This window comes from Petromyzon marinus (genome assembly GCF_048934315.1).
Source record: "Petromyzon marinus isolate PM22_M1 ecotype Great Lakes invasive population chromosome 73 unlocalized genomic scaffold, UKy_Petmar_22M1.pri1.0 chr73_unloc.4, whole genome shotgun sequence".
NCBI classification, from domain to species: domain Eukaryota; kingdom Metazoa; phylum Chordata; class Hyperoartia; order Petromyzontiformes; family Petromyzontidae; genus Petromyzon; species Petromyzon marinus.
In genome coordinates this window covers 168608-194229 of record NW_027422610.1, presented here as the reverse complement: position 1 = coordinate 194229, position 25622 = coordinate 168608, and the positions used below count along the sequence as shown (strand labels likewise).

Here is a 25622-nt window from a genome sequence, read left to right as displayed (position 1 = left end):
ACTGACTGAGTGACTGACTGACTAACTGAGTGACTGACTGACTAACTGAGTGACTGACTGGCTGACTGAGTGACTTCTGCTTGTGGTCACCAGTGGGTCAGCCGTGCGAGACGCTGGCTCGGAGAGACTCCCAACGGCAAGATGGCAGACATGGGGGAGACACGGGGAGACACGGGGGAGACACGGTGAGACACGGGGGAGACACGGGGGAGACACGGTGAGACACGGTGAGACACGGGGGAGACACGGGGGAGACACGGTGAGACACGGTGAGACACGGGGGAGACACGGGGGAGACACGGTGAGACACGGGGAGACACGGGGAGACACGGGGGAGACACGGGGGAGACACGGTGAGACACGGGGAGACACGGGGAGACACGGGGGAGACACGGGGGAGACACGGTTAGACACGGGGGAGACACGGGGGAGACACGGTGAGACACGGGGAGACACGGGGAGACACGGGGGAGACACGGTGAGACACGGGGAGACACGGGGAGACACGGGGGAGACACGGGGGAGACACGGTTAGACACGGGGGAGACACGGGGGAGACACGGTGAGACACGGGGAGACACGGGGAGACACGGGGGAGACACGGGGGAGACACGGTGAGACACGGGGAGACACGGGGGAGACACGGGGGAGACACGGGGGAGACACGGTGAGACACGGTTAGACACGGGGGAGACACGGTGAGACACGGTGAGACACGGGGAGACACGGTTAGACACGGGGGAGACACGGTTAGACACGGGGGAGACACGGGGGAGACACGGTTAGACACGGGGGAGACACGGGGGAGACACGGTTAGACACGGGGGAGACACGGGGGAGACACGGTGAGACACGGGGGAGACACGGGGGAGACACGGTTAGACACGGGGGAGACACGGGGGAGACACGGGGGAGACACGGGGAGACACGGGGGAGACACGGTGAGACACGGGGAGACACGGGGGAGACACTGGGAGACACGGGGAGACACGGGGAGACACGGTGAGACATGGGGAGACACGGGGGAGACACGGTGAGACATGGGGGAGACACGGGGAGACACGGGAGAGACACGGGGAGACACGGGGGAGACACGGTTAGACACGGGGGAGACACGGTGAGACACGGGGGAGACACGGTGAGACACGGTGAGACACGGGGAGACACGGGGGAGACACGGGGGAGACACGGTGAGACACGGGGGAGACACGGGGGAGACACGGGGGAGACACGGGGAGACACGGGGGAGACACGGTGAGACACGGGGAGACACGGGGGAGACACGGTGAGACACGGGGAGACACGGGGGAGACACGGTGAGACACGGTGAGACACGGGGAGACACGGGGGAGACACGGTGAGACATGGGGGAGACACGGGGAGACACGGGAGAGACACGGGGAGACACGGGGGAGACACGGTTAGACACGGGGGAGACACGGGGGAGACACGGTGAGACACGGGGAGACACGGGGGAGACACGGTGAGACACGGGGAGACACGGGGAAGACACGGTTAGACACGGGGGAGACACGGGGGAGACACGGTGAGACACGGGGGAGACACGGGGGAGACACGGGGGAGACACGGTTAGACACGGGGGAGACACGGTGAGACACGGTGAGACACGGGGAGACACGGGGGAGACACGGGAGAGACACGGGGAGACACGGGGGAGACACGGGGAGACACGGGGGAGACATGGGGGAGACACGGGGGAGACACGGTTAGACACGGGGGAGACACGGTGAGACACGGTGAGACACGGGGAGACACGGGGAAGACACGGTGAGACACGGGGAGACACGGGGGAGACACGGGGGAGACACGGGGAGACACGGGGGAGACACGGTGAGACACGGGGGAGACACGGGGGAGACACGGTTAGACACGGGGGAGACACGGGGGAGACACGGTTAGACACGGGGGAGACACGGTGAGACACGGTGAGACACGGGGAGACACGGGGGAGACACGGGAGAGACACGGGGAGACACGGGGGAGACATGGGGAGACACGGGGGAGACATGGGGGAGACACTGGGAGAGAGACACGGGGAGAGAGACACGGGGGGAGAGACACGGGGGGAGAGACACGGGGGGTGAGACACGGGGGGAGAGACACGGGGGGAGAGACACGGGGGGTGAGACACGGGGGGTGAGACACGGGGGGAGAGACACGGGGGGTGAGACACGGGTGGTGAGACACGGGGGGAGAGACACGGGGGGAGAGACACGGGGGGAGAGACACGGGGGGAGAGACACGGGGGGAGAGACACAGGAGAGAGACACGGGGGGAGAGACACGGGGAGAGAGACATGGGGGGAGAGACACGGGTGGAGAGACACGGGGGGAGAGACACGGGGGGAGAGACACGGGGGGAGAGACACGGGGGGAGAGACACGGGGGGAGAGACACAGGAGAGAGACACGGGGGGTGAGACACGGGGGGAGAGACATGGGGAGAGAGACACGGGGAGAGAGACATGGGGAGAGAGACACGGGTGGAGAGACACGGGGGGAGAGACACCATAGAGGCTAAACAGGGGACCTTCATCTGTGTGTCTGTGTGTGTGTGTCTGTTTCATGGCATATGTGTCCACCACAGGGGCTAAACGGGGGCTCTGGACGGGTGCGAGGGGTTGGTAACCCCTCCACCTTCAATGAATTGCCACTAAACCACGAGTTAAACTGAAATATGTAACAAATAAGCTTGTGCCGGAGGCCCCGGGGGGACAGGCGTCTATGACGTCTCCTGGCCAAACCCCAATTGGCGGAGCCAGGAGATTGAACATCTACCCTCGGGGCTCCTCCAGAAACAACGAAAAGCCACTACGGGTGGCCACGTGGAATGTTCGAACGCTCACTGCGGAGGAGAGGCTGCCACTCCTCTGTCGGGAGCTGGACCGGTACCGCCTGGATCTCTGTGGCATTCAGGAGGTCCGGTGGACCGGTTCTGGCTCCTGCCACCATGAGGGGTGGACAGTCCTCCACTCGGGGCAGGAGACTGCCAAACAACAGGGTATGGCTCTTCTTCTGAACTTGAGAATGAAGGGGGCGTGGGAGCGTGGCGGTGAGGTGTGGGAAGCTGTAAGCCCCAGACTACTTTGGGCTCGCCTTCCCATCAACCGCAGGCAAGGAGTGGTGGTCGTGGTTACTTATGCCCCCACCGAAGATGAACATCCGTGGAGGGATGCAGGCAAAGCCGATGAGTCAGATGCCTTCTATGACCTCCTGTCACAGGTGCTGGCTAAAGTGGCCCCTCGGGATAGAGTCATCATGTTGGGTGACTTCAATGCCCGAGTTGGTCATGATACTGGCACCTGGTCTGGAGTGATTGGAGGGCATGGGCCAGATCAGCTCAATAACAACGGTAGGAGGCTGCTAGATTTTTGTGCAGCCCATGGGCTTGTAATTACCAACACGCTGTTCCAGCATCGGCGCATCCACACAACATCATGGATGCATGCCGGGTCCAAGCAAGAACATCTGCTGGACTACATAGTGACGGACCAGCGGATGCGAGCCCATGTCTTTGACACCAGGACCTACCGTGGAGCTGATCTACCCTCTGACCATCGACTAGTCATCTGTAAGATGCGCCTACCATTCCTCGGTGGTGGGTGTACACCCAGGACCCCATTCCAACCAAAAGCGGCCTGGTCTCAGTTATCTGATGAAAGTTGCAAGCGAGAATTTCATCATCGCTTGCGGCTGGGATTGGCATCGTCCCCGACTCCTCCTGATGTCGAGGGTAAATGGGCGAGGTTTAGGACTGTGACTCATGCAGCTGCAATGGCTGCTTTGGGTACACGGTCCAGACCTCGCCAGACACCCTGGCTGACAGAGGAGGTGTTCAAGATGGTTGAGAAAAAGCGACAGGCCCACTGTCATCGGCTACAGAATCCCACGTCAGAGAATGAGGAGGCTTACCGCAGCCTTCGCTCGGAGGTTCGGAGAGCCGTGAGGCGCTGCAAGGATGGGTGGTGGTCGCGGGTTGCTGAGGAGATGGAGTCTGCCTCAGTGGCCCGTGATCACAAATCTCTATTTAACTCCATCAAAAAAGTAACCTGCAGCGCCACACCTATTACCATCATTAGGGGAAAAAACGGTGATCCAATCTCCGACCCCCAGCAACAGGTTTGCAGATTTGCTGAGCATTTCTGTGAGGTCATGGGGCAGGGAAAATCCCTCAGCCAGGAAAACATCGTGGCACAAAGTGAGGATGACCCTGCTGCGGCTGCGGTGCCTCAAATATTGGAAGAAGTCACCCCCTGTGAGTGGCTGGCTGAGGTGCCATCTGTTGAGGAAGTACTGAAGCCGACCCGGAGTCTGAGACCAGGAAAGGCAGCGGGTAGAGATGATCTCCCAAGCGAGGTGCTGAGGGAGGGTGGCGTTTGTGCACAGACTGCCCTATATGACATCATAACAATGGTCTGGACCACTGGACGGGTTCCGCAGGATTGGAAGGATGCCCTGGTGGTCCCCCTTTTAAAGAAGGGGGACCGCACAGACTGTAACAACTACAGGGGCATCTCACTTCTCAGTGTGCCGGGAAAGGTCCTGGCAAGGATTATTCAGCATCGCCTTGCCAGGCACGCTGAGGAGAGGCTTGCGGAGCCCCAATGCGGTTTCAGGAAAGGGCGGTCCTGCACAGATGCCATATTTTCTATCCGTCTGCTACAGCAGAGGTGTAGGGAATTCCAACAAGACCTACATCTCTGCTTTATTGACCTGGTCAAGGCCTATGATACCATCAGTAGGCCTGGGCTCTGAGTTGTTCTTCGTGCTTTTGGAGTACCTGACCCTCTGCTCACGATCATTAAGGACCTTCATGATGGTGAGCGGGCCCGGGTAAAACTACGTGGCCGGGAGTCAGAGCCATTCCCTGTACACCTTGGGGTGCGACAGGGATGTCCTCTGGCTCCCACATTATTTAACATCTATTTTGACCACGTAGTTCGTGAAGCCTTCAATAGCTGTACCGGGGGAATCTCCATATGGTACAGATATAATAGGAGGCTAATCGATGCCCGGGTGCGGTCAAGGGATGGCTCCCTATTGCTCAACCACGTTATGTATGCTGATGATTTGGTAATAGCTGCTCAGTCAGAGGAGGAGTTGGAGACGCTGCTGCTGAGACTGGAGCGTGCCACTAAGAGGTGGGGCCTTACTATCAGCCCCACCAAAACTAAGCACCTGCCTGGGTATTTTGTACCATCGGACACTCCACCCCCACAACTCCCAATCGGTGATGGGGCAGTTGTGGAGAGAGTGGAGAGTTTCCCATACCTGGGCAGTGTGCTTATGACTGGCTCCAGTTTAAGAGCAGAGGTCTCACTCCGAATCAGTCGAGCGGCAATATCTTTTCATCGGTTGCGTAACGCTGTGTGGAAGCTACCTGGTCTGTCGCTCCGCACTAAGCTTCAGGTCTTCTCGGCCACGGTCATTCCCTCCCTTCTCTACGCTTGCGAAACGTGGACCCCCCTAATGGAACATCTTCGCCGGCTAGAAACATTTAGGCTGGCCTGCCTACGATCCATCCTGGGTTTAACCAGACTGGATTGTGTGAGGAGCTCACAAATCCTTGAAAGATCTGGGCAGGGTCCCATCGGTGAGCTCCTCCGGCAGGCAAGGCTGCGATGGCTGGGTCATGTAGCCCGCATGCCCAGCCACCGCATGCCGAAACAGCTTTTGTTTGGCCGGATTGAGGGGGCTAAGCGGGCGCGGCACGGGCTAGAGAAGAGATGGAGTGATGTGGTACAGGAGGACGTGGAGCTGAGTGGACTTGCCGATGACTGGTACCAGCGGTGTCAGGATCGGCCTCTGTGGAGGAGGCTCGTGAAGGACGCTAATGGGCAGTTGGAGGCAGTCGCCCTCCAACAACAACGGAGGACGGAGGAGCGACGCTCACAACAACGAGCGGAGCGCCGGGTGGCTAAAGCACAGCAGGTTGGCACAGTAGGGGGCACAGGTGGTGCATCAGCCAGTCATCTCAGTCAGTCGACCCGTGGCACCTGCTGGGTCTGCCCCGTGACCTCCTGCCAGCGGGCGTTCGACACTTCACGTGGCCTCAGGGTGCACATAGCCTGGCACAAGCGTCGTGGTGACGTCACCGCCACTTAGTGGCGAATGGCGGTTGTTGTTGTTGTGTGTGTATGTATGTGTATGTGTGTATGTATGTCTGTGTGTGTATGTGAATGTATGTATGTTAGTGTGTATGTATGTGTGTCTGTGTGTGTGTATGTGTCTGTGTGTGTGTATGTCTGTGTGTGTGTGTCTGTGTGTATATGTTAGTGTATGTATATGTGTATGTCTGTGTGTGTGTATGTGAATGTATGTATGTTAGTGTGTGTGTATGTATGTCTGTGTGTATGTGAATGTGTGTGTGTATGTGTGTGTGTGTCTGTGTGTGTATGTGTGTGTATATGTGACACTGTGTGTGTGTATGTGAATGTATGTATGTTAGTGTGTATGTGTGTGTGTGTCTGTGTGTGTGTATGTGAATGTATGTATTTAGTGTGTGTGTGTCTGTGTGTGTGTATGTGAATGTATGTATGTTAGTGTGTATGTGTGTGTGCCTGTGTGTGTGTATGTGAATGTATGTATGTTAGTGTGTGTGTCTGTGTGTGTGTATGTGAATGTATGTATGTTAGTGTGTGTGTATGTGAATGTATGTATGTTAGTGTATGTTAGTGTGTGTGTCTGTGTGTGTGTGTATGTGAATGTATGTATGTTAGTGTATGTTAGTGTGTGTGTCCGTGTGTATGTGAATGTATGTATGTTAGTGTATGTTAGTGTGTGTGTCTGTGTGTGTGTGTATGTGAATGTATGTATGTTAGTGTATGTTAGTGTGTGTGTCTGTGTGTGTGTGTGTATGTGAATGTATGTATGTTAGTGTATGTTAGTGTGTGTGTCCGTGTGTATGTGAATGTATGTATGTTAGTGTGTCTGTCTGTGTGTGTGTATGTGTATGTATGTGAATGTATGTATGTTAGTGTGTCTTTCTGTGTGTGTGTATGTGTATGTATGTGAATGTATGTATGTTAGTGTGTCTGTCTGTGTGTGTGTATGTGAATGTATGTATGTTAGTGTGTGTATCTGTGTGTATGTATGTCTGTCTGTGTGTGTGTATGTGAATGTATGTATGTTAGTGTGTGTGTCTGTGTGTATGTATGTATGTTAGTGTGTGTCTGTCTGTGTGTGTATGTGTGTCTGTGTGTGTGTATGTGAATGTATGTATGTTAGTGTGTGTGTCTGTGTGTATGTATGTATGTTAGTGTGTGTCTGTGTGTGTGTGTATGTGAATGTATGTATGTTAGTGTGTGTATGTATGTATGTTAGTGTGTGTATGTGAATGTATGTATGTTAGTGTGTGTGTCTGTGTGTATGTGTGTGTGTATGTGAATGTATGTATGTTAGTGTGTGTGTCTGTGTGTATGTATGTCTGTCTGTGTGTGTGTCTGTGTGTGTGTATGTGAATGTATGTATGTTAGTGTGTGTGTCTGTGTGTATGTATGTATGTTAGTGTGTGTGTCTGTGTGTATGTATGTATGTTAGTGTGTGTGTCTGTGTGTATGTATGTATGTTAGTGTGTGTCTGTGTGTGTATGTGTGTGTGTGTGTATGTGAATGTATGTATGTTAGTGTGTGTATCTGTGTGTATGTATGTCTGTCTGTGTGTATGTATGTGTGTATGTGTGTGTGTATGTGAATGTATGTATGTTAGTGTGTGTGTCTGTGTGTATGTATGTATGTTAGTGTGTGTCTGTCTGTGTGTGTGTATGTGTGTATGTATGTGTGTGTATGTGAATGTATGTATGTTAGTGTATGTTAGTGTATGTTAGTGTGTGTGTCTGTCTGTCTGTGTGTCTGTCTGTGTGTGTGTATGTGTATGTATGTGAATGTATGTATGTTAGTGTGTCTGTCTGTGTGTATGTATGTATGTCTGTGTGTATGTGTGTATCTGTGTGTGTGTATGTGAATGTATGTCTGTCTGTGTGTATGTATGTGTGTATGTGTGTGTGTGTGTGTATGTGAATGTATGTATGTTAGTGTGTGTGTCTGTGTGTATGTGAATGTATGTATGTTAGTGTGTCTGTCTGTGTGTATGTGTGTGTGTGTATGTGAATGTATGTATGTTAGTGTGTGTCTGTGTGTGTATGTGTGTATGTGTGTATGTGTGTGTGTGTCTGTGTGTATGTATGTATGTTAGTTAGTGTGTGTATGTGAATGTATGTGTGTGTGTATGTGTGTATGTGTGTGTGTGTATGTGAATGTATGTATGTTAGTGTGTGTGTCTGTGTGTATGTATGTATGTTAGTGTATGTTAGTGTGTGTGTCTGTGTGTGTGTGTGTATGTGAATGTATGTATGTTAGTGTGTGTGTCTGTGTGTATGTATGTATGTTAGTGTGTGTATGTGAATGTATGTATGTTAGTGTATGTGTGTGTGTCTGTGTGTATGTATGTATGTTAGTGTGTGTGTCTGTGTGTATGTATGTATGTTAGTGTGTGTCTGTTTGTGTGTGTGTGTCTGTGTGTGTGTGTATGTGTGTGTGTGTATGTGAATGTATGTATGTTAGTGTGTGTGTCTGTGTGTATGTATGTATGTGTGTGTATGTGAATGTATGTATGTTAGTGTGTGTGTCTGTGTGTATGTATGTCTGTGTGTGTATGTGAATGTATGTATGTTAGTGTGTGTGTCTGTGTGTGTGTATGTGAATGTATGTATGTTAGTGTGTGTGTCTGTGTGTATGTATGTCTGTGTGTGTATGTGAATGTATGTATGTTAGTGTGTGTGTCTGTGTGTGTGTCTGTGTGTATGTATGTGTATGTATGTGTGTATGTGTGTATGTGAATGTATGTATGTATGTTAGTGTGTGTGTGTATGTCTGTGTGTATGTGTGTGTGTATGTGAATGTATGTATGTTAGTGTGTGTGTCTGTGTGTCTGTGTGTATGTATGTATGTTAGTGTGTGTATGTGTGTGTGTATATGTGAATGTATGTATGTTAGTGTGTGTGTCTGTATGTATGTATGTATGTTAGTGTGTGTATGTGAATGTATGTATGTTAGTGTGTGTGTCTGTGTGTATGTATGTTAGTGTGTGTATGTGAATGTATGTATGTTAGTGTGTGTGTCTGTATGTATGTATGTTAGTGTGTGTATGTGAATGTATGTATGTTAGTGTGTGTGTCTGTGTGTATGTATGTTAGTGTGTGTGTCTGTGTGTATGTATGTGTGTGTGTGAATGTATGTATGTTAGTGTGTGTGTCTGTGTGTATGTATGTGTGTATGTGAATGTATGTATGTTAGTGTGTGTGTCTGTGTGTGTGTATGTGAATGTATGTATGTTAGTGTCTGTGTGTGTGTGTGTGTCTGTGTGTGTGTGTATGTGTGTATGTTAGTGTGTGTGTATGTGAATGTATGTATGTTAGTGTGTGTGTCTGTGTGTATGTGTGTGTGTGTATGTGAATGTATGTATGTTAGTGTGTGTGTCTGTGTGTATGTATGTGTGTATGTGTGTGTATGTGAATGTATGTATGTTAGTGTGTGTATGTGTGTATGTATGTGTGTATGTGTGTGTGTGTATGTGAATGTATGTATGTTAGTGTGTGTGTGTATGTGAATGTATGTATGTTAGTGTGTGTGTCTGTGTGTATGTATGTATGTTAGTGTGTGTCTGTGTGTGTGTGTGTATGTGAATGTATGTATGTTAGTGTGTGTGTGTATGTATGTATGTTAGTGTGTGTATGTGAATGTATGTATGTTAGTGTGTGTGTGTGTATGTGTGTGTGTATGTGTGTGTGTATGTGAATGTATGTATGTTAGTGTGTGTGTGTATGTGAATGTATGTATGTTAGTGTGTGTGTCTGTGTGTATGTATGTATGTTAGTGTGTGTCTGTGTGTGTGTGTGTATGTGAATGTATGTATGTTAGTGTGTGTATGTATGTATGTTAGTGTGTGTATGTGAATGTATGTATGTTAGTGTGTGTGTCTGTGTGTATGTATGTCTGTGTGTGTATGTGAATGTATGTATGTTAGTGTGTGTGTCTGTGTGTGTATGTATGTATGTTAGTGTGTGTATGTGAATGTATGTATGTTAGTGTGTGTGTCTGTGTGTGTGTGTGTATGTTAGTGTGTGTATGTGAATGTATGTATGTTAGTGTGTGTGTCTGTGTGTGTGTGTATGTGTGTGTGTGTATGTGAATGTATGTATGTTAGTGTGTGTGTGTATGTGAATGTATGTATGTTAGTGTGTGTGTCTGTGTGTATGTATGTATGTTAGTGTGTGTCTGTGTGTGTGTGTATGTGAATGTATGTATGTTAGTGTGTGTATGTATGTATGTTAGTGTGTGTATGTGAATGTATGTATGTTAGTGTGTGTGTCTGTGTGTATGTATGTCTGTGTGTGTATGTGAATGTATGTATGTTAGTGTGTGTGTCTGTGTGTGTATGTATGTATGTTAGTGTGTGTATGTGAATGTATGTATGTTAGTGTGTGTCTGTGTGTATGTGTGTGTGTATGTGAATGTATGTATGTTAGTGTGTGTGTATGTGTGTCTGTATGTATGTATGTATGTGTGTATGTGTGTGTATGTGAATGTATGTATGTTAGTGTGTGTCTGTGTGTATGTATGTTAGTGTGTGTGTGTATGTGAATGTATGTATGTTAGTGTGTGTGTCTGTGTGTATGTATGTATGTGTGTATGTATGTTAGTGTGTGTGTCTGTGTGTGTGTATGTGAATGTATGTATGTTAGTGTGTGTGTCTGTGTGTATGTGTGTATGTGTGTGTGTGTATGTGAATGTATGTATGTTAGTGTGTGTGTCTGTGTGTATGTATGTGTGTATGTGTGTGTGTGTATGTGAATGTATGTATGTTAGTGTGTGTGTCTGTGTGTATGTATGTTAGTGTGTGTATGTGAATGTATGTATGTTAGTGTGTGTGTCTGTGTGTATGTGTGTATGTGTGTGTGTGTATGTGAATGTATGTATGTTAGTGTGTGTATGTGTGTATGTGTGTATGTGAATGTATGTATGTTAGTGTGTGTGTCTGTGTGTGTGTATGTGTGTATCTGTGTGTGTGTATGTGAATGTATGTATGTGTGTGTGTGTGTCTGTGTGTATGTACAGCGCCCTCCCCTGGGCTCCCCGTCGCTCTTCTCGCCTGCGACCTCCGACCCCGCGGTTTGACCAATCGGCAGCCCCCTCCTCCGTTGCCCTGGAGACCGGCGGTCGTCGTCACGGCGACGGCGACGAAGCGCCGGCTCCCCATTGGTCAGAGGGGAGGAAGCGGAGGCCGCGCCCCCACGCCCACAATGCACCGCGGCACCAGCTGACTCCGCCCCCTCCGGTCTCCCACAATGCACCGCAGCACCAGCTGACTCCGCCCCCTCCGGTCTCCCACAATGCACCGCGGCACCAGCTGACTCCGCCACCTCCGGTCTCCCATAATGCACCGCGGCACCAGCTGACTCCGCCCCCGACATCCCAGAATGCATTGGGGTCTCGGGACAGCGGCGAGGCCGCTCGGCCTGCCTCTACCCAGGATGCCGTGCGGCACGGACAGGAAGTGCTGTCCCCGCCCAGAGGATTCGGGTCGACAGATTCGAACGCCGGTAGGATGGTTACTCAGTCAGTCACTCAGTCACTCAGTCACTCACTCAGTCACTCAGTCAGTCACTCAGTCAGTCACTCAGTCACTCAGTCAGTCACTCAGTCACTCAGTCAGTCACTCAGTCAGTCACTCAGTCAGTCAATCAGTCATTCACTCAGTCACTCACTCAGTCACTCAGTCAGTCACTCAGTCACTCACTCAGTCACTCAGTCAGTCACTCAGTCAGTCACTCAGTCACTCACTCAGTCAGTCACTCAGTCACTCAGTCAGTCAGTCACTCACTCAGTCAGTCACTCAGTCACTCACTCAGTCAGTCAGTCAGTCACTCAGTCAGTCACTCAGTCACTCAGTCAGTCAGTCACTCAGTCAGTCACTCAGTCACTCACTCAGTCAGTCACTCAGTCACTCACTCAGTCAGTCAGTCAGTCACTCAGTCAGTCACTCAGTCACTCACTCAGTCAGTCAGTCAGTCACTCAGTCAGTCACTCAGTCAGTCACTCAGTCAGTCACTCAGTCAGTCAGTCACTCAGTCACTCACTCAGTCACTCACTCAGTCACTCAGTCACTCAGTCAGTCACTCAGTCACTCAGTCAGTCACTCAGTCAGTCACACACTCAGTCACTCACTCACTCACTCACTCAGTCACTCACTCAGTCAGTCAGTCATTCACTCAGTCACTCACTCAGTCATTCACTCAGTCACTCAGTCACTCACTCACTCACTCAGTCAGTCACTCAGTCACTCAGTCAGTCACTCACTCAGTCACTCACTCAGTCACACACTCAGTCACTCACTCACTCACTCAGTCACTCACTCAGTCACTCACTCAGTCAGTCAGTCACTCAGTCAGTCACTCAGTCACTCACTCACTCAGTCACTCAGTCAGTCACTCAGTCAGTCACTCACTCAGTCACTCACTCAGTCACTCACTCACTCAGTCACTCACTCACTCAGTCACTCAGTCAGTCATTCACTCACTCAGTCACTCAGTCACTCACCTACTCACTCACTCACTCAGTCATTCACTCAGTCACTCAGTCAGTCACTCAGTCACTTACTCACTCACCACTCACCTACTCACTCACTCACCCACTCAGTCACTCACTCACTCACCACTCACTCAGCCACTCAGTCACCTACTCACTCACTCACTCAGTCACTAACTCACTCACTCACCCACTCACTCACCTACTCACTCAGTCACTCACTCACTCAGTCACCACTCACCAACTCATTCACTCACTCACTCACTCAGTCACTCAGTCAGTCACTCAGTCAGTCACTCAGTCACTCAGTCAGTCACTCAGTCACTCAGTCAGTCACTCACTCAGTCACTCACTCAGTCACACACTCAGTCACTCACTCACTCACTCAGTCACTCACTCAGTCAGTCAGTCACTCAGTCAGTCACTCAGTCACTCACTCACTCAGTCACTCAGTCACTCACTCACTCACCACTCACTCAGTCACTCAGTCACCTACTCACTCAGTCACTCACTCACTCAGTCACCACTCACCCACTCATTCACTCACTCACTCAGTCACTCACTCAGTCACTCAGTCAGTCACTCAGTCAGTCACTCACTCACTCAGTCACTCAGTCAGTCACTCACTCAATCACTCACTCAGTCACTCAGTCACTCACTCACTCACTCAGTCACTCAGTCACTCACTCACTCACCACTCACCTACTCACTCACACACCACTCACTCAGTCACTCAATCACCTACTCACTCACTCAGTGAGTCACTCACTCAGTCACTCACTCACTCACACACTCACTCACTCATCCACTCACTCACTCAGTCACTCAGTCAATCACTCAGTCACTCAGTCAGTCAATCAGTCAGTCAATCACTCAGTTCACTCATTCCAGTGAGTCAGTCACTCACCCACTCAGTCAGTCACTCACCCACTCAGTCACTCAGTCACTAAAGTCACTCAGTCAGTCATCCACTCACTCAGTCACTCACTCCGTCACTCAGTCACTCAGTCACCCACTCACCACTCACCACTCACTCAACACTCACCACTCACTCACTCACTCAGTCACTCAGTCACCCACTCACTCACCACTCACTCACTCACTCACCCACTCACTCAGTCACTCACTCACCACTCACCACTCACTCACTCACTCAGTCACTCAGTCACCCACTCATTCACCCACTCAATCACTCAATCAGTCACTCAGTCACTCACTCACCCACTTACTCACTCACTCACCCACTCACTCACTCACCCACTCACTCACTCACTCACCCACCCACTCACTCACTCACCCATCCACTCACCCACTCACCCACTCACCCTCTCACTCACCCACTCACTCACCCACCCACTCACCCACTCACTCACCCACTCACTCACCCACTCACTCACCCACCCACTCACCCACCCACTCACCCACTCACCTACTCACTCACTCACACACTCACTCACTCACCCACCCACTCACCCACTCACCCACTCACTCACCCACTTACCCACTCACTCACCCACTCACTCACCCACCTACCCACTCACTCACCCTCTCACCCTCTCACTCGCCCACCCACCCACTCACCCACTCACTCACCCACTCACTCACCCACCCACTCACCCACCCACTCACCCACTCACTCACCCACCCACTCACCCACCCACTCACCCACTCACCCACTCACTCACCCACTCACTCACCCACCCACTCACCCACCCACTCACCCACTCACTCACTCACCCACTCACCTACCCACTCACTCACTCACCCACTCACCCACTCACCCTCTCACTCACCCACTCACCCACCCACTCACCCTCTCACTCACCCACCCACTCACCCACCCACTCACCCACTCACTCACCCACCCACTCACCCACTCACTCACCCACCCACGCACTCACTCACCCACCCACCCACTCACCTACCCCCCCACTCACCCACCCACCCATTCACTCACCACTCACCCACTCACTCACCCACTCACCCACCCACCTACCCACTCACCCACTCACCCACTCACCCTCTCACTCACCCACTCACCCACCCACTCACCCTCTCACTCACCCACCCACTCACCACCCACTCACCCACTCACTCACCCACCCACTCACCCACTCACTCACACCCACCCACGCACTCACTCACCCACCCACCCACCCACTCACCTACCCCCCCACTCACCCACCCACCCATTCACTCACCCACTCACCCACTCACTCACCACTCACTCACCCACCCACTCACCCACTCACTCACCCACCCACGCACTCACTCACCCACCCACCCACTCACCTACCCCCCCACTCACCCACCCACCCATTCACTCACCCACTCACCCACTCACTCACCCACTCACCCACCCACCTACCCACTCACCCACTCACCCACTCACCCTCTCACTCACCCACTCACCCACCCACTCACCCTCTCACTCACCCACCCACTCACCCACCCACTCACCCACTCACTCACCCACACTCACCCACTCACTCACCCACCCACGCACTCACTCACCCACCCACCCACCCACTCACCTACCCCCCCACTCACCACCCACCCATTCACTCACCCACTCACCCACTCACTCACCCACTCACCCACCCACCTACCCACTCACTCACCCACCCACTTACCCACTCACTCACCCACTCACCCACCCACTCACCCACTCACTCACCCACTCACCCACCCACTCACCCACTCACTCACTCACTCACCCATCCACTCACCCACCCACTCACCCACTCACTCACTCACTCACCCACCCACTCACCCACTCACTCACCCTCACTCACCCACCCACTCACCCACCCACTCACCCACTCACCCACCCACACTCACCCACCCACCCACTCACTCACTCACCCACTCACCCACTCACCCACATCCACCCACCCACTCACCCACCCACTCACCCACCCACTCACCCACTCACTCACTCACCCACCCACCCACTCACCCACCCACCCACCCACTCACCCACCCACCCACTCACTCACCCTCTCACTCACTCACCCACTCACTCACTCACTCACCCACCCACCCACCCACTCACTCACTCACTCACATCACCCACCCACTCACCCACCCACTCACCCACTCACCCACCCACTCACTCACCCACCCACCCACTCACTCACTCACCCACTCACCCACTCACCCACCCACCCACCACTCACCCACCCACTCACCCACCCACTCACCCACTCACTCACCCACTCACTCACTCACCCACCCACCCACCCACTCACCACCCACCCACCCACTCACTCACCCTCTCACTCACTCACTCACATCACTCACTCACACCCACCCACCCACCCACTCACTCACTCACTCACCCACCCACCCACTCACTCACTCACTCACCACCCACCCACTCACCCACCACTCACTCACCCACCCACCCACTCACTCACTCACCCACCCACCCTCTCACCCACTCACTCACTCACTCACCCCCCCACCCACCCACTCACCCACTCACCCTCTCACTCACCCACTCACCACCCACTCACCCTCTCACTCACTCACTCACCCACCCACTCACTCACTCACTCACCCACCCACCCACTCACTCACCCACCCACCCTCTCACCCACTCACTCACCCACCCACCCACTCACTCACTCATCACCCATCCACTCACCCACTCACCCACTCACCCTCTCACTCACCCACTCACTCACCCACCCACTCACCCACTCACTCACCCACTCACTCACCCACATCACCCACCCACCACCCACCCACTCACCCACTCACCACTCACTCACATCACTCACCACTCACTCACCACTCACTCACCCATCCTACCCACTCACTCACCCTCTCACCCTCTCACTCGCCCACCCACTCACCCACCCACTCACCCACTCACGTCACCCACCCACTCACCCACCCACTCACCCACTCACTCACCCACCCACTCACCCACCCACTCACCCACTCACTCACTCCACTCACTCACCCACCCACTCACCCACCCACTCACCCCACTCACTCACTCACTCACCACTCACCTACCCACTCACTCACTCACTCACCCTCCCACCCACCCACTCACCCACTCACCCTCTCACTCACCCACTCACCCACCCACTCACCCTCTCACTCACCCACCCACTCACCCACCCACTCACCACTCACTCACCCAACCACTCACCCACTCACTCACCCACCCACGCACTCACTCACTCACCCACGCACTCACTCACTCACCCACCCACACCCACCCACTCACCTACCCCCCCACTCACCCACCCACCCAATCACTCACCCACTCACCCACGTCACTCACCCACTCACCCACCCACCTACCCACTCACTCACCCACCCACCTACCCACTCACTCACCCACTCACCCACCCACTCACCCACTCACTCACCCACTCACCCACCCACTCACCCACCCACTCACCCACTCACTCACCCACTCACTCACCACTCACTCACCCACCCACTCACGCACCACTCACCCACTCACCCACTCACCCACCCACTCACTCACCCACCCACCCACTCACTCACTCACCCACTCACCACTCACCCACCCACCCACCCACTCACCCACCCACTCACCCACCCACTCACCCACTCACTCACTCACCCACCCACCCACCCACCCACCCACCACCCACCCACTCACTCACCCTCTCACTCACTCACTCACCCACTCACTCACTCACCCACCCACCCACTCACTCACTCACCCACCCACCCACCCACTCACTCACTCACCCACCCACTCACTCACTCACCCACCCACCCACTCACTCACTCACCCACCTCACTCACTCACTCACTCACCCACCCACCCACCCACTCACCCACTCACCCACTCACCCTCTCACTCACCCACTCACCCACCCACTCACCCTCTCACTCACCCACCCACTCACCCACCCACTCACCCACTCACTCACCCACCCACTCACCCACTCACTCACTCACCCACCCACGCACTCACTCACCCACCCACCCACCCACCCACTCACCTACCCCCCCACTCACCCACCCACCCATTCACTCACCCACTCACCCACTCACTCACCCACTCACCCACCCACCTACCCACTCACTCACCCACCCACCTACCCACTCACTCACCCACTCACCCACCCACTCACCCACTCACTCACTCACTCACCATCCACTCACCCACCCACTCACCCACTCACTCACTCACTCACCCACCCACTCACCCACCCACTCACCCACTCACTCACCCACTCACTCACCCACCCACTCACCCACCCACTCACCCACTCACCCACCCACTCACTCACCCACCCACCCACTCACTCACTCACCCACTCACCCACTCACCCACCCACCCACCCACTCACCCACCCACTCACCCACCCACTCACCCACTCACTCACCCACTCACTCACCCACCCACCCACTCACTCACCCACCCACCCACCCACTCACCCACCCACCCACCCACTCACTCACCCTCTCACTCACTCACCCACTCACTCACTCACTCACCCACCCACCCACTCACTCACTCACTCACCCACCCACCCACCCACTCACTCACTCACTCACCCACCCACTCACCCACCCACTCACTCACCCACCCACCCACTCACTCACTCACCCACCCACCCTCTCACCCACTCACTCACTCACTCACCCACCCACCCACCCACTCACCCACTCACCCTCTCACTCACCCACTCACCCACCCACTCACCCTCTCACTCACCCACCCACTCACCCACCCACTCACCCACTCACTCACCCACCACTCACCCACTCACTCACCCACTCACTCACCCACTCACCTCCCACTCACTCACCCACTCACCCACCCACTCACCACTCACTCACTCACCCATCCACTCACCCACCCACTCACCCACTCACTCACTCACTCACTCACCCACCCACTCACCCACCCACTCACCCACCCACTCACTCACCCACTCACTCACCCACCCACTCACCCACCCACTCACCCACTCACCCACCCACTCACTCACCCACCCACCCACTCACTCACTCACCCACTCACCCACCCACCCACCCACCCACTCACCCACCCACTCACCCACCCACTCACCCACTCACTCACCCACTCACTCACTCACCCACCCACCCACCCACTCACTCACCCTCTCACTCACTCACCCACTCACTCACTCACTCACCCACCCACCCACTCACTCACTCACTCACTCACCCACCCACCCACCCACCCACTCACTCACTCACTCACTCACCCACCCACTCACCCACCCACTCACTCACCCACCCACCCACTCACTCACTCACCCACCCACCCTCTCACCCACTCACTCACTCACTCACCCACCCACCCACCCACTCACCCACTCACCCACTCACCCACCCACTCACCCTCTCACTCACCCACCCACTCACCCACCCACTCACCCACTCACTCACCCACCCACTCACCCACTCACTCACTCACTCACCCACGCACTCACTCACCCACCCACCCACCCACTCACCTACCCCCCCACTCACCCACCCACCCATTCACTCACCCACTCACCCACTCACTCACCCATTCACCCACCCACCTACCCACTCACTCACCCACCCACCTACCCACTCACTCACCCACTCACCCACCCACTCACCCACTCACTCACTCACTCACCCATCCACTCACCCACCCACTCACCCACTCACTCACTCACTCACCCACCCACTCACCCACCCACTCACCCACTCACTCACCCACTCACTCACCCACCCACTCACCCACCCACTCACCCACTCACCCACCCACTCACTCACCCACCCACCCACTCACTCACTCACTCACCCACTCACCCACTCACCCACCCACCCACCCACTCACCCACCCACTCACCCACTCACTCACCCACTCACTCACTCACTCACCCACCCACCCACTCACCCACCCACCCACCCACTCACTCACCCTCTCACTCACTCACCCACTCACTCACTCACTCACCCACCCACCCACCCACTCACTCACTCACTCACCCACCCACTCACCCACCCACTCACTCAATCACCCACCCACTCACTCACTCACCCACCCACCCACTCACTCACTCACCCACCCACCCTCTCACCCACTCACTCACCCACCCACTCACTCACCCACCTACCCACCCACCCACCCACTCACCCACCTACCCACCCACCCACCCACTCACCCACCTACCCACCCACCCACCTACCCACCCACCCACCCACCCTCCCACCCACTCACCCACCTACCCACCCGCTCACCTACCTACCCACCCACCCATCCACTCACTCACCCACTCACTCACTCACTCACCCACCTACCCACCCACCCACCTACCCACCCACCCACTCACCCACCTACCCACCCGCTCACCTACCTACCCACCCACCCACCCACTCACTCACCCACTCACTCACTCACCCACCCACCCACCCACCCACCTACCCACCCACCTACTCACCCACCCACCCACTCACCCCCTCACTCACCCACTCACCCACCCACCCACTCACTCACTCACCCACCCACCCACTCACTCACTCACCCACTCACCCTCTCACTGACCCACTCACTCACTCACCCTCTCACCAACCCACCCCCCACTCACTCACCCACCCACCCACCCACCCACCTACCCACCCACCTACTCACCCACTCACCCACTCACTCACCCACTCACTCACTCACTCACCCACCCACCCACTCACCCACCCACCCACCCACTCACTCACCCTCTCACTCACTCACCCACTCACTCACTCACTCACCCACCCACCCACCCACTCACTCACTCACTCACCCACCCACTCACCCACCCACTCACTCAATCACCCACCCACTCACTCACTCACTCACCCACCCACCCACTCACTCACTCACCCACCCACCCTCTCACCCACTCACTCACCCACCCACTCACTCACCCACCTACCCACCCACCCACCCACTCACCCACCTACCCACCCACCCACCCACTCACCCACCTACCCACCCACCCACCTACCCTCCCACCCACTCACCCACCTACCCACCCGCTCACCTACCTACCCACCCACCCATCCACTCACTCACCCACTCACTCACTCACTCACCCACCTACCCACCCACCCACCTACCCACCCACCCACTCACCCACCTACCCACCCGCTCACCTACCTACCCACCCACCCACCCACTCACTCACCCACTCACTCACTCACCCACCCACCCACCCACCTACCCACCCACCTACTCACCCACCCACCCACTCACCCCCTCACTCACCCACTCACCCACCCACCCACTCACTCACTCACCCACCCACCCACTCACTCACTCACCCACTCACCCTCTCACTGACCCACTCACTCACTCACCCTCTCACCAACCCACCCCCCACTCACTCACCCACTCACCCACCTACCTACCCACCCACTCACACACTCACTCACTCATTCACTCACCCACTCACTCACTCACCCACCCACCTACCCACTCACTCACCCACCCACCCACTCACTCACTCACCCACTCACTCACCTACCCACCCACCCACCCACTCACTCACCCACCCACCTACCCACTCACTCACTCACCCACTCACCCACTCACTCACCCACTCACCCACCCACCCACTCACCTACCCACCCACTCACCCACCCACTCACCCACCCACTCACTCACCCACCCACCCACTCACCCACTCACTCACTCACTCACCCACCTACCCACCCACCCACCCACCTACCCACCCACCCACCTACCCACCCACTCACCCACCCACCCTCTCACCCACTCACCCTCCCACCCACCCACCCACCCACTCACTCACCCACTCACCCACCCACTCACCCACTCACCCACCCACCCACCTACCCACCCACCTACTCACCCACCCACCCACTCACCCCCTCACTCACCCACTCACCCACCCACCCACTCACTCACTCACCCACCCACCCACTCACTCACTCACCCACTCACCCTCTCACTGACCCACTCACTCACTCACCCTCTCACCAACCCACCCCCCACTCACTCACCCACTCACCCACCTACCTACCCACCCACTCACACACTCACCCACTCATTCACTCACCCACTCACTCACTCACCCACCCACCTACCCACTCACTCACCCACCCACCCACTCACTCACTCACCCACTCACTCACCTACCCACCCACCCACCCACTCACTCACCCACCCACCTACCCACTCACTCACTCACCCACTCACCCACTCACTCACCCACTCACCCACCCACCCACTCACCTACCCACCCACTCACCCACCCACTCACCCACCCACTCACTCACTCACTCACCCACCTACCCACCCACCCACCCACCTACCCACCCACCCACCTACCCACCCACTCACCCACCCACCCTCTCACCCACTCACCCTCCCACCCACCCACCCACTCACTCACCCACTCACCCACCCACTCACCCACTCACCCACCCACCCACTCACTCACTCACCCACCCACCCACTCACTCACTCACCCACCCACTCACTCACTCACTCACCCACTCACTCACTCACCCACCCACTCACTCACTCACTCACCCACACACCCACCCACCCACTCACTCACTCACCCACCCACTCACCCACTCACCCTCTCACTCACCCACCCACTCACCCACCCACCCACCCTCCCACCCTCTCACCCACCTACCTACCCACCCACTCACCTACCTACCCACCCACCCACCCACTCACTCACCCACTCACCCTCTCACCCACCCACCCTCCCACCCTCTCACTCACCAACCCACCCACCTACCCACTCACTCACCCTCCCACTCACCCACCTACTCACCCACCCACCTACCCACTCACCCACTCACTCACCCACCCACCCACTCACTCACTCACACACCCACTCACCCACCCACCCACCCACTCACTCACTCACTCACCCACCCACTCACCCACTCACCCTCTCACTCACCCACCCACTCACCCACTCACCCTCTCACCCACCCTCTCACCCACCCACCCTCCCACCCACTCACCCACCTACCCACCCACTCACCTACCTACCCACCCACCCACCCACTCACTCACCCTCTCACTCACCCACCCACTCACTCACTCACCCTCTCACCCACCCACCCACCCACCCTCTCACTCACCCACTCACCCACTCACTCACCTACTCACCCACCCACCTACCCACTCACTCACCCACTCACTCACCCACCCACCCTCCCACCCACTCACCCACCTACCCACCCACTCACCTACCTACCCACCCACCCACTCACCCACCCACTCACTCACTCACTCACCCACCTACCCACCCACCCACCCACCTATCCACCCACTCACCCACCCACCTACCCACCCACCTACCCACCCACTCACCCACCCACCCACTCACTTACTCACCCACCCACTCACCCACCTACCTACCCACCCACCCACCCACTCACCCACCTACCCACCTACCCACCCACCTACCCACCCACTCACCCACCCACCCACCTACCCACTCACTCACCCACCCACCCACCTACCCACCTACCCACCCACCCACCCACTCACTCACCCACCCACCCACCTACCCACTCACTCACCCACCCACCCACCCACCTACCCACCTACCCACCCACCCACTCACTCACCCACCCACCTACCTCCCCCACCCCTGCTGCTGCTACTCCTGCTGCCTGGCTGACAGCCACACAGATGGACGTCGTGCTGGACCCGCTGAGCCTGGAGTCTTGGGGCCTCCCAGCGGGAGTGGTGGAGGTTTATGCGGCCCGGCAGGCCAAACGCCTCTATGCCTGGCAGGCCGAGTGCCTGAGTCTTCCTGGGGTTCTGCAGGGTGGGAATCTCGTGTTTACTGGTGGGTGGGAGGGTGGGTGGGTGGGTGGGGGAGTGGGTGGGTGGGGGGGTGGGTGGGTGGGTGGGTGAGTGGGGGGGTGGGTGGGTGGGTGAGTGGGTGAGTGGGTGAGTGAGTGAGTGGGTGAGTGGGTGGGTGAGAGGGTGGGTGGGTGGGTGAGTGAGTGAGTGGGTGGGTGGGTGGGTGAGTGAGTGAGTGGGTGAGAGGGTGGGTGGGTGGGTGAGAGGGTGGGTAGGTGGGTGAGTGGTTGGGTGGGTGGGTGGGAGGGTGGGTGGGTGGGTGGGTGGGTGGGTGGGTGGGTGGGTGAGTGAGTGAGTGGGTGGGAGGGTGGGTGGGAGGGTGGGTGGGGGAGTGGGTGGGTGAGTGGGTGGGTGGGAGGGTGGGTGGGTGGGAGGGTGGGTGGGAGGGTGGGTGGGTGAGTGGGTGGGTGGGAGGGTGAGTGAGTGACTGAGTGAGTGAGTGGGTGAGTGAGTGAGTGGGTGAGTGGGTGAGTGAGTGTGTGAGTGTGTGAGTGAGTGACTGAGTGAGTGAGTGGGTGAGTGGGTGAGTGAGTGGGTGAGTGACTGAATGAGTGAGTGAGTGGGTGAGTGAGTGAGTGTGTGACTGAGTGAGTGACTGAGTGTGTGAGTGTGTGAGTGTGTGAGTGAGTGACTGAGTGAGTGAGTGGGTGAGTGAGTGGGTGAGTGACTGAATGAGTGAGTGAGTGGGTGAGTGAGTGAGTGTGTGACTGAGTGAGTGACTGAGTGTGTGAGTGGGTGAGTGGGTGAGTGAGTGGGTGAGTGAGTGGGTGAGTGAGTGGGTGAGTGACTGAATGAGTGAGTGAGTGGGTGAGTGAGTGAGTGTGTGACTGAGTGAGTGACTGAGTGTGTGAGTGGGTGAGTGAGTGGGTGAGTGAGTGGGTGGGTGGGTGGGTGAGTGGGTGAGTGAGTGAGTGAGTGGGTGGGTGGGTGAGAGGGTGGGTGAGTGACTGAATGAGTGAGTGACTGAGTGAGTGACTGACTGAGTGAGTGACTGAGTGACTGAGTGAGTGGGTGAGTAAGCGAGTGAGTGGCTGACCCGTGACCCCCGCGTGACCCCTCGCGTGACCCCCCGCGTGACCCCCCGCGTGACCCCCCGCGTGACCCCCCGCGTGACCCCCCGCGTGACCCCCCGCGTGACCCCCCCCCGCGTGACCCCCCGCGTGACCCCCAGCCCCCACGAGCTCTGGCAAGACGGTGATAGCTGAGCTGTTGGTGGTCAAGCGAGTCCTGGAGACGCCGCGGGTGATGGAGTCTCGCCGCAAGGCGCTGTTTGTGTTGCCATACGTAGCACTGGCTCGCGAGAAGAGAATCACCTTGCAGGTGGTGATGGTGGTGGTGATGGTGGTGGTGGTGGTGGTGATGGTGGTGGTGGGGGTGGTGGTGGTGGTGGTGGTGGTGGTGATGGTGGTGATGGTGGTGGTGGTGGAGGTGATGGTGGTGGTGGAGGTGGTGGTGGTGGTGGTGATGGTGGTGGTGGTGGAGGTGGTGGTGGTGGTGGTGGTGATGGTGGTGGTGGTGGTGGTGGAGGTGGTGGTGGTGGTGGAGGTGGTGGTGGTGGTGATGGTGGTGGTGGTGATGGTGGTGGTGGTGGTGGTGGTGGTGATGATGGTGGTGGTGATGGTGATGGTGATGGTGGTGGTGATGGTGGTGGTGGGAGTGATGGTGGTGGTGGTGGTGGTGATGGTGGTGGTGGTGGGGGTGGTGGTGATGGGGGTGGTGGTGATGGTGGTGGTGATGGTGGTGATGGTGGTGGTGGTGGTGGTGATGGTGGTGGTGATGGTGGTGATGGTGGTGGTGGTGGAGGTGGTGGTGGTGGTGGAGGTGGTGGTGGTGGTGGTGGTGATGGTGGTGGTGATGGTGGTGATGGTGGTGGTGGTGGTGGTGATGGTGGTGGTGATGGTGGTGGTGGTGGTGGTGGGGGTGGTGGTGGTGGTGGTGGGGGTGGTGGTGGTGGTGGGGGTGGTGGTGGTGGAGGTGGTGGTGATGGTGGTGGTGATGGTGGTGGTGGTGGTGGGGGTGGTGGTGGTGGTGGTGGGGGTGGTGGTGGTGGTGGTGGAGGTGGTGGTGATGGTGGTAGTGATGGTGGTGGTGGTGGGGGTGGTGGTGGTGGTGATGGTGGTGGTGATGGTGGTGATGGTGGTGGTGGTGATGGTGGTGGTGGTGGTGATGGTGGTGG

General features: G+C 56.2%; 1 protein-coding gene across 1 annotated transcript in view; it reads left to right on the top strand.

Annotated features, from left to right (window-relative positions):
• The window catches only part of LOC116937387 (uncharacterized), a 25746-nt gene continuing 124 nt past the window's right edge, over positions 1–25622 (top strand). The window contains exons 1-4 of the mRNA XM_076058421.1: positions 1–185; positions 11134–11618; positions 23262–23429; positions 24618–24892. Of these exons, the coding sequence (XP_075914536.1) occupies positions 142–185; positions 11134–11618; positions 23262–23429; positions 24618–24892 (972 nt within the window). The 5' untranslated portion in view covers positions 1–141. The remainder of the gene's footprint in view (positions 186–11133; positions 11619–23261; positions 23430–24617; positions 24893–25622) is intronic.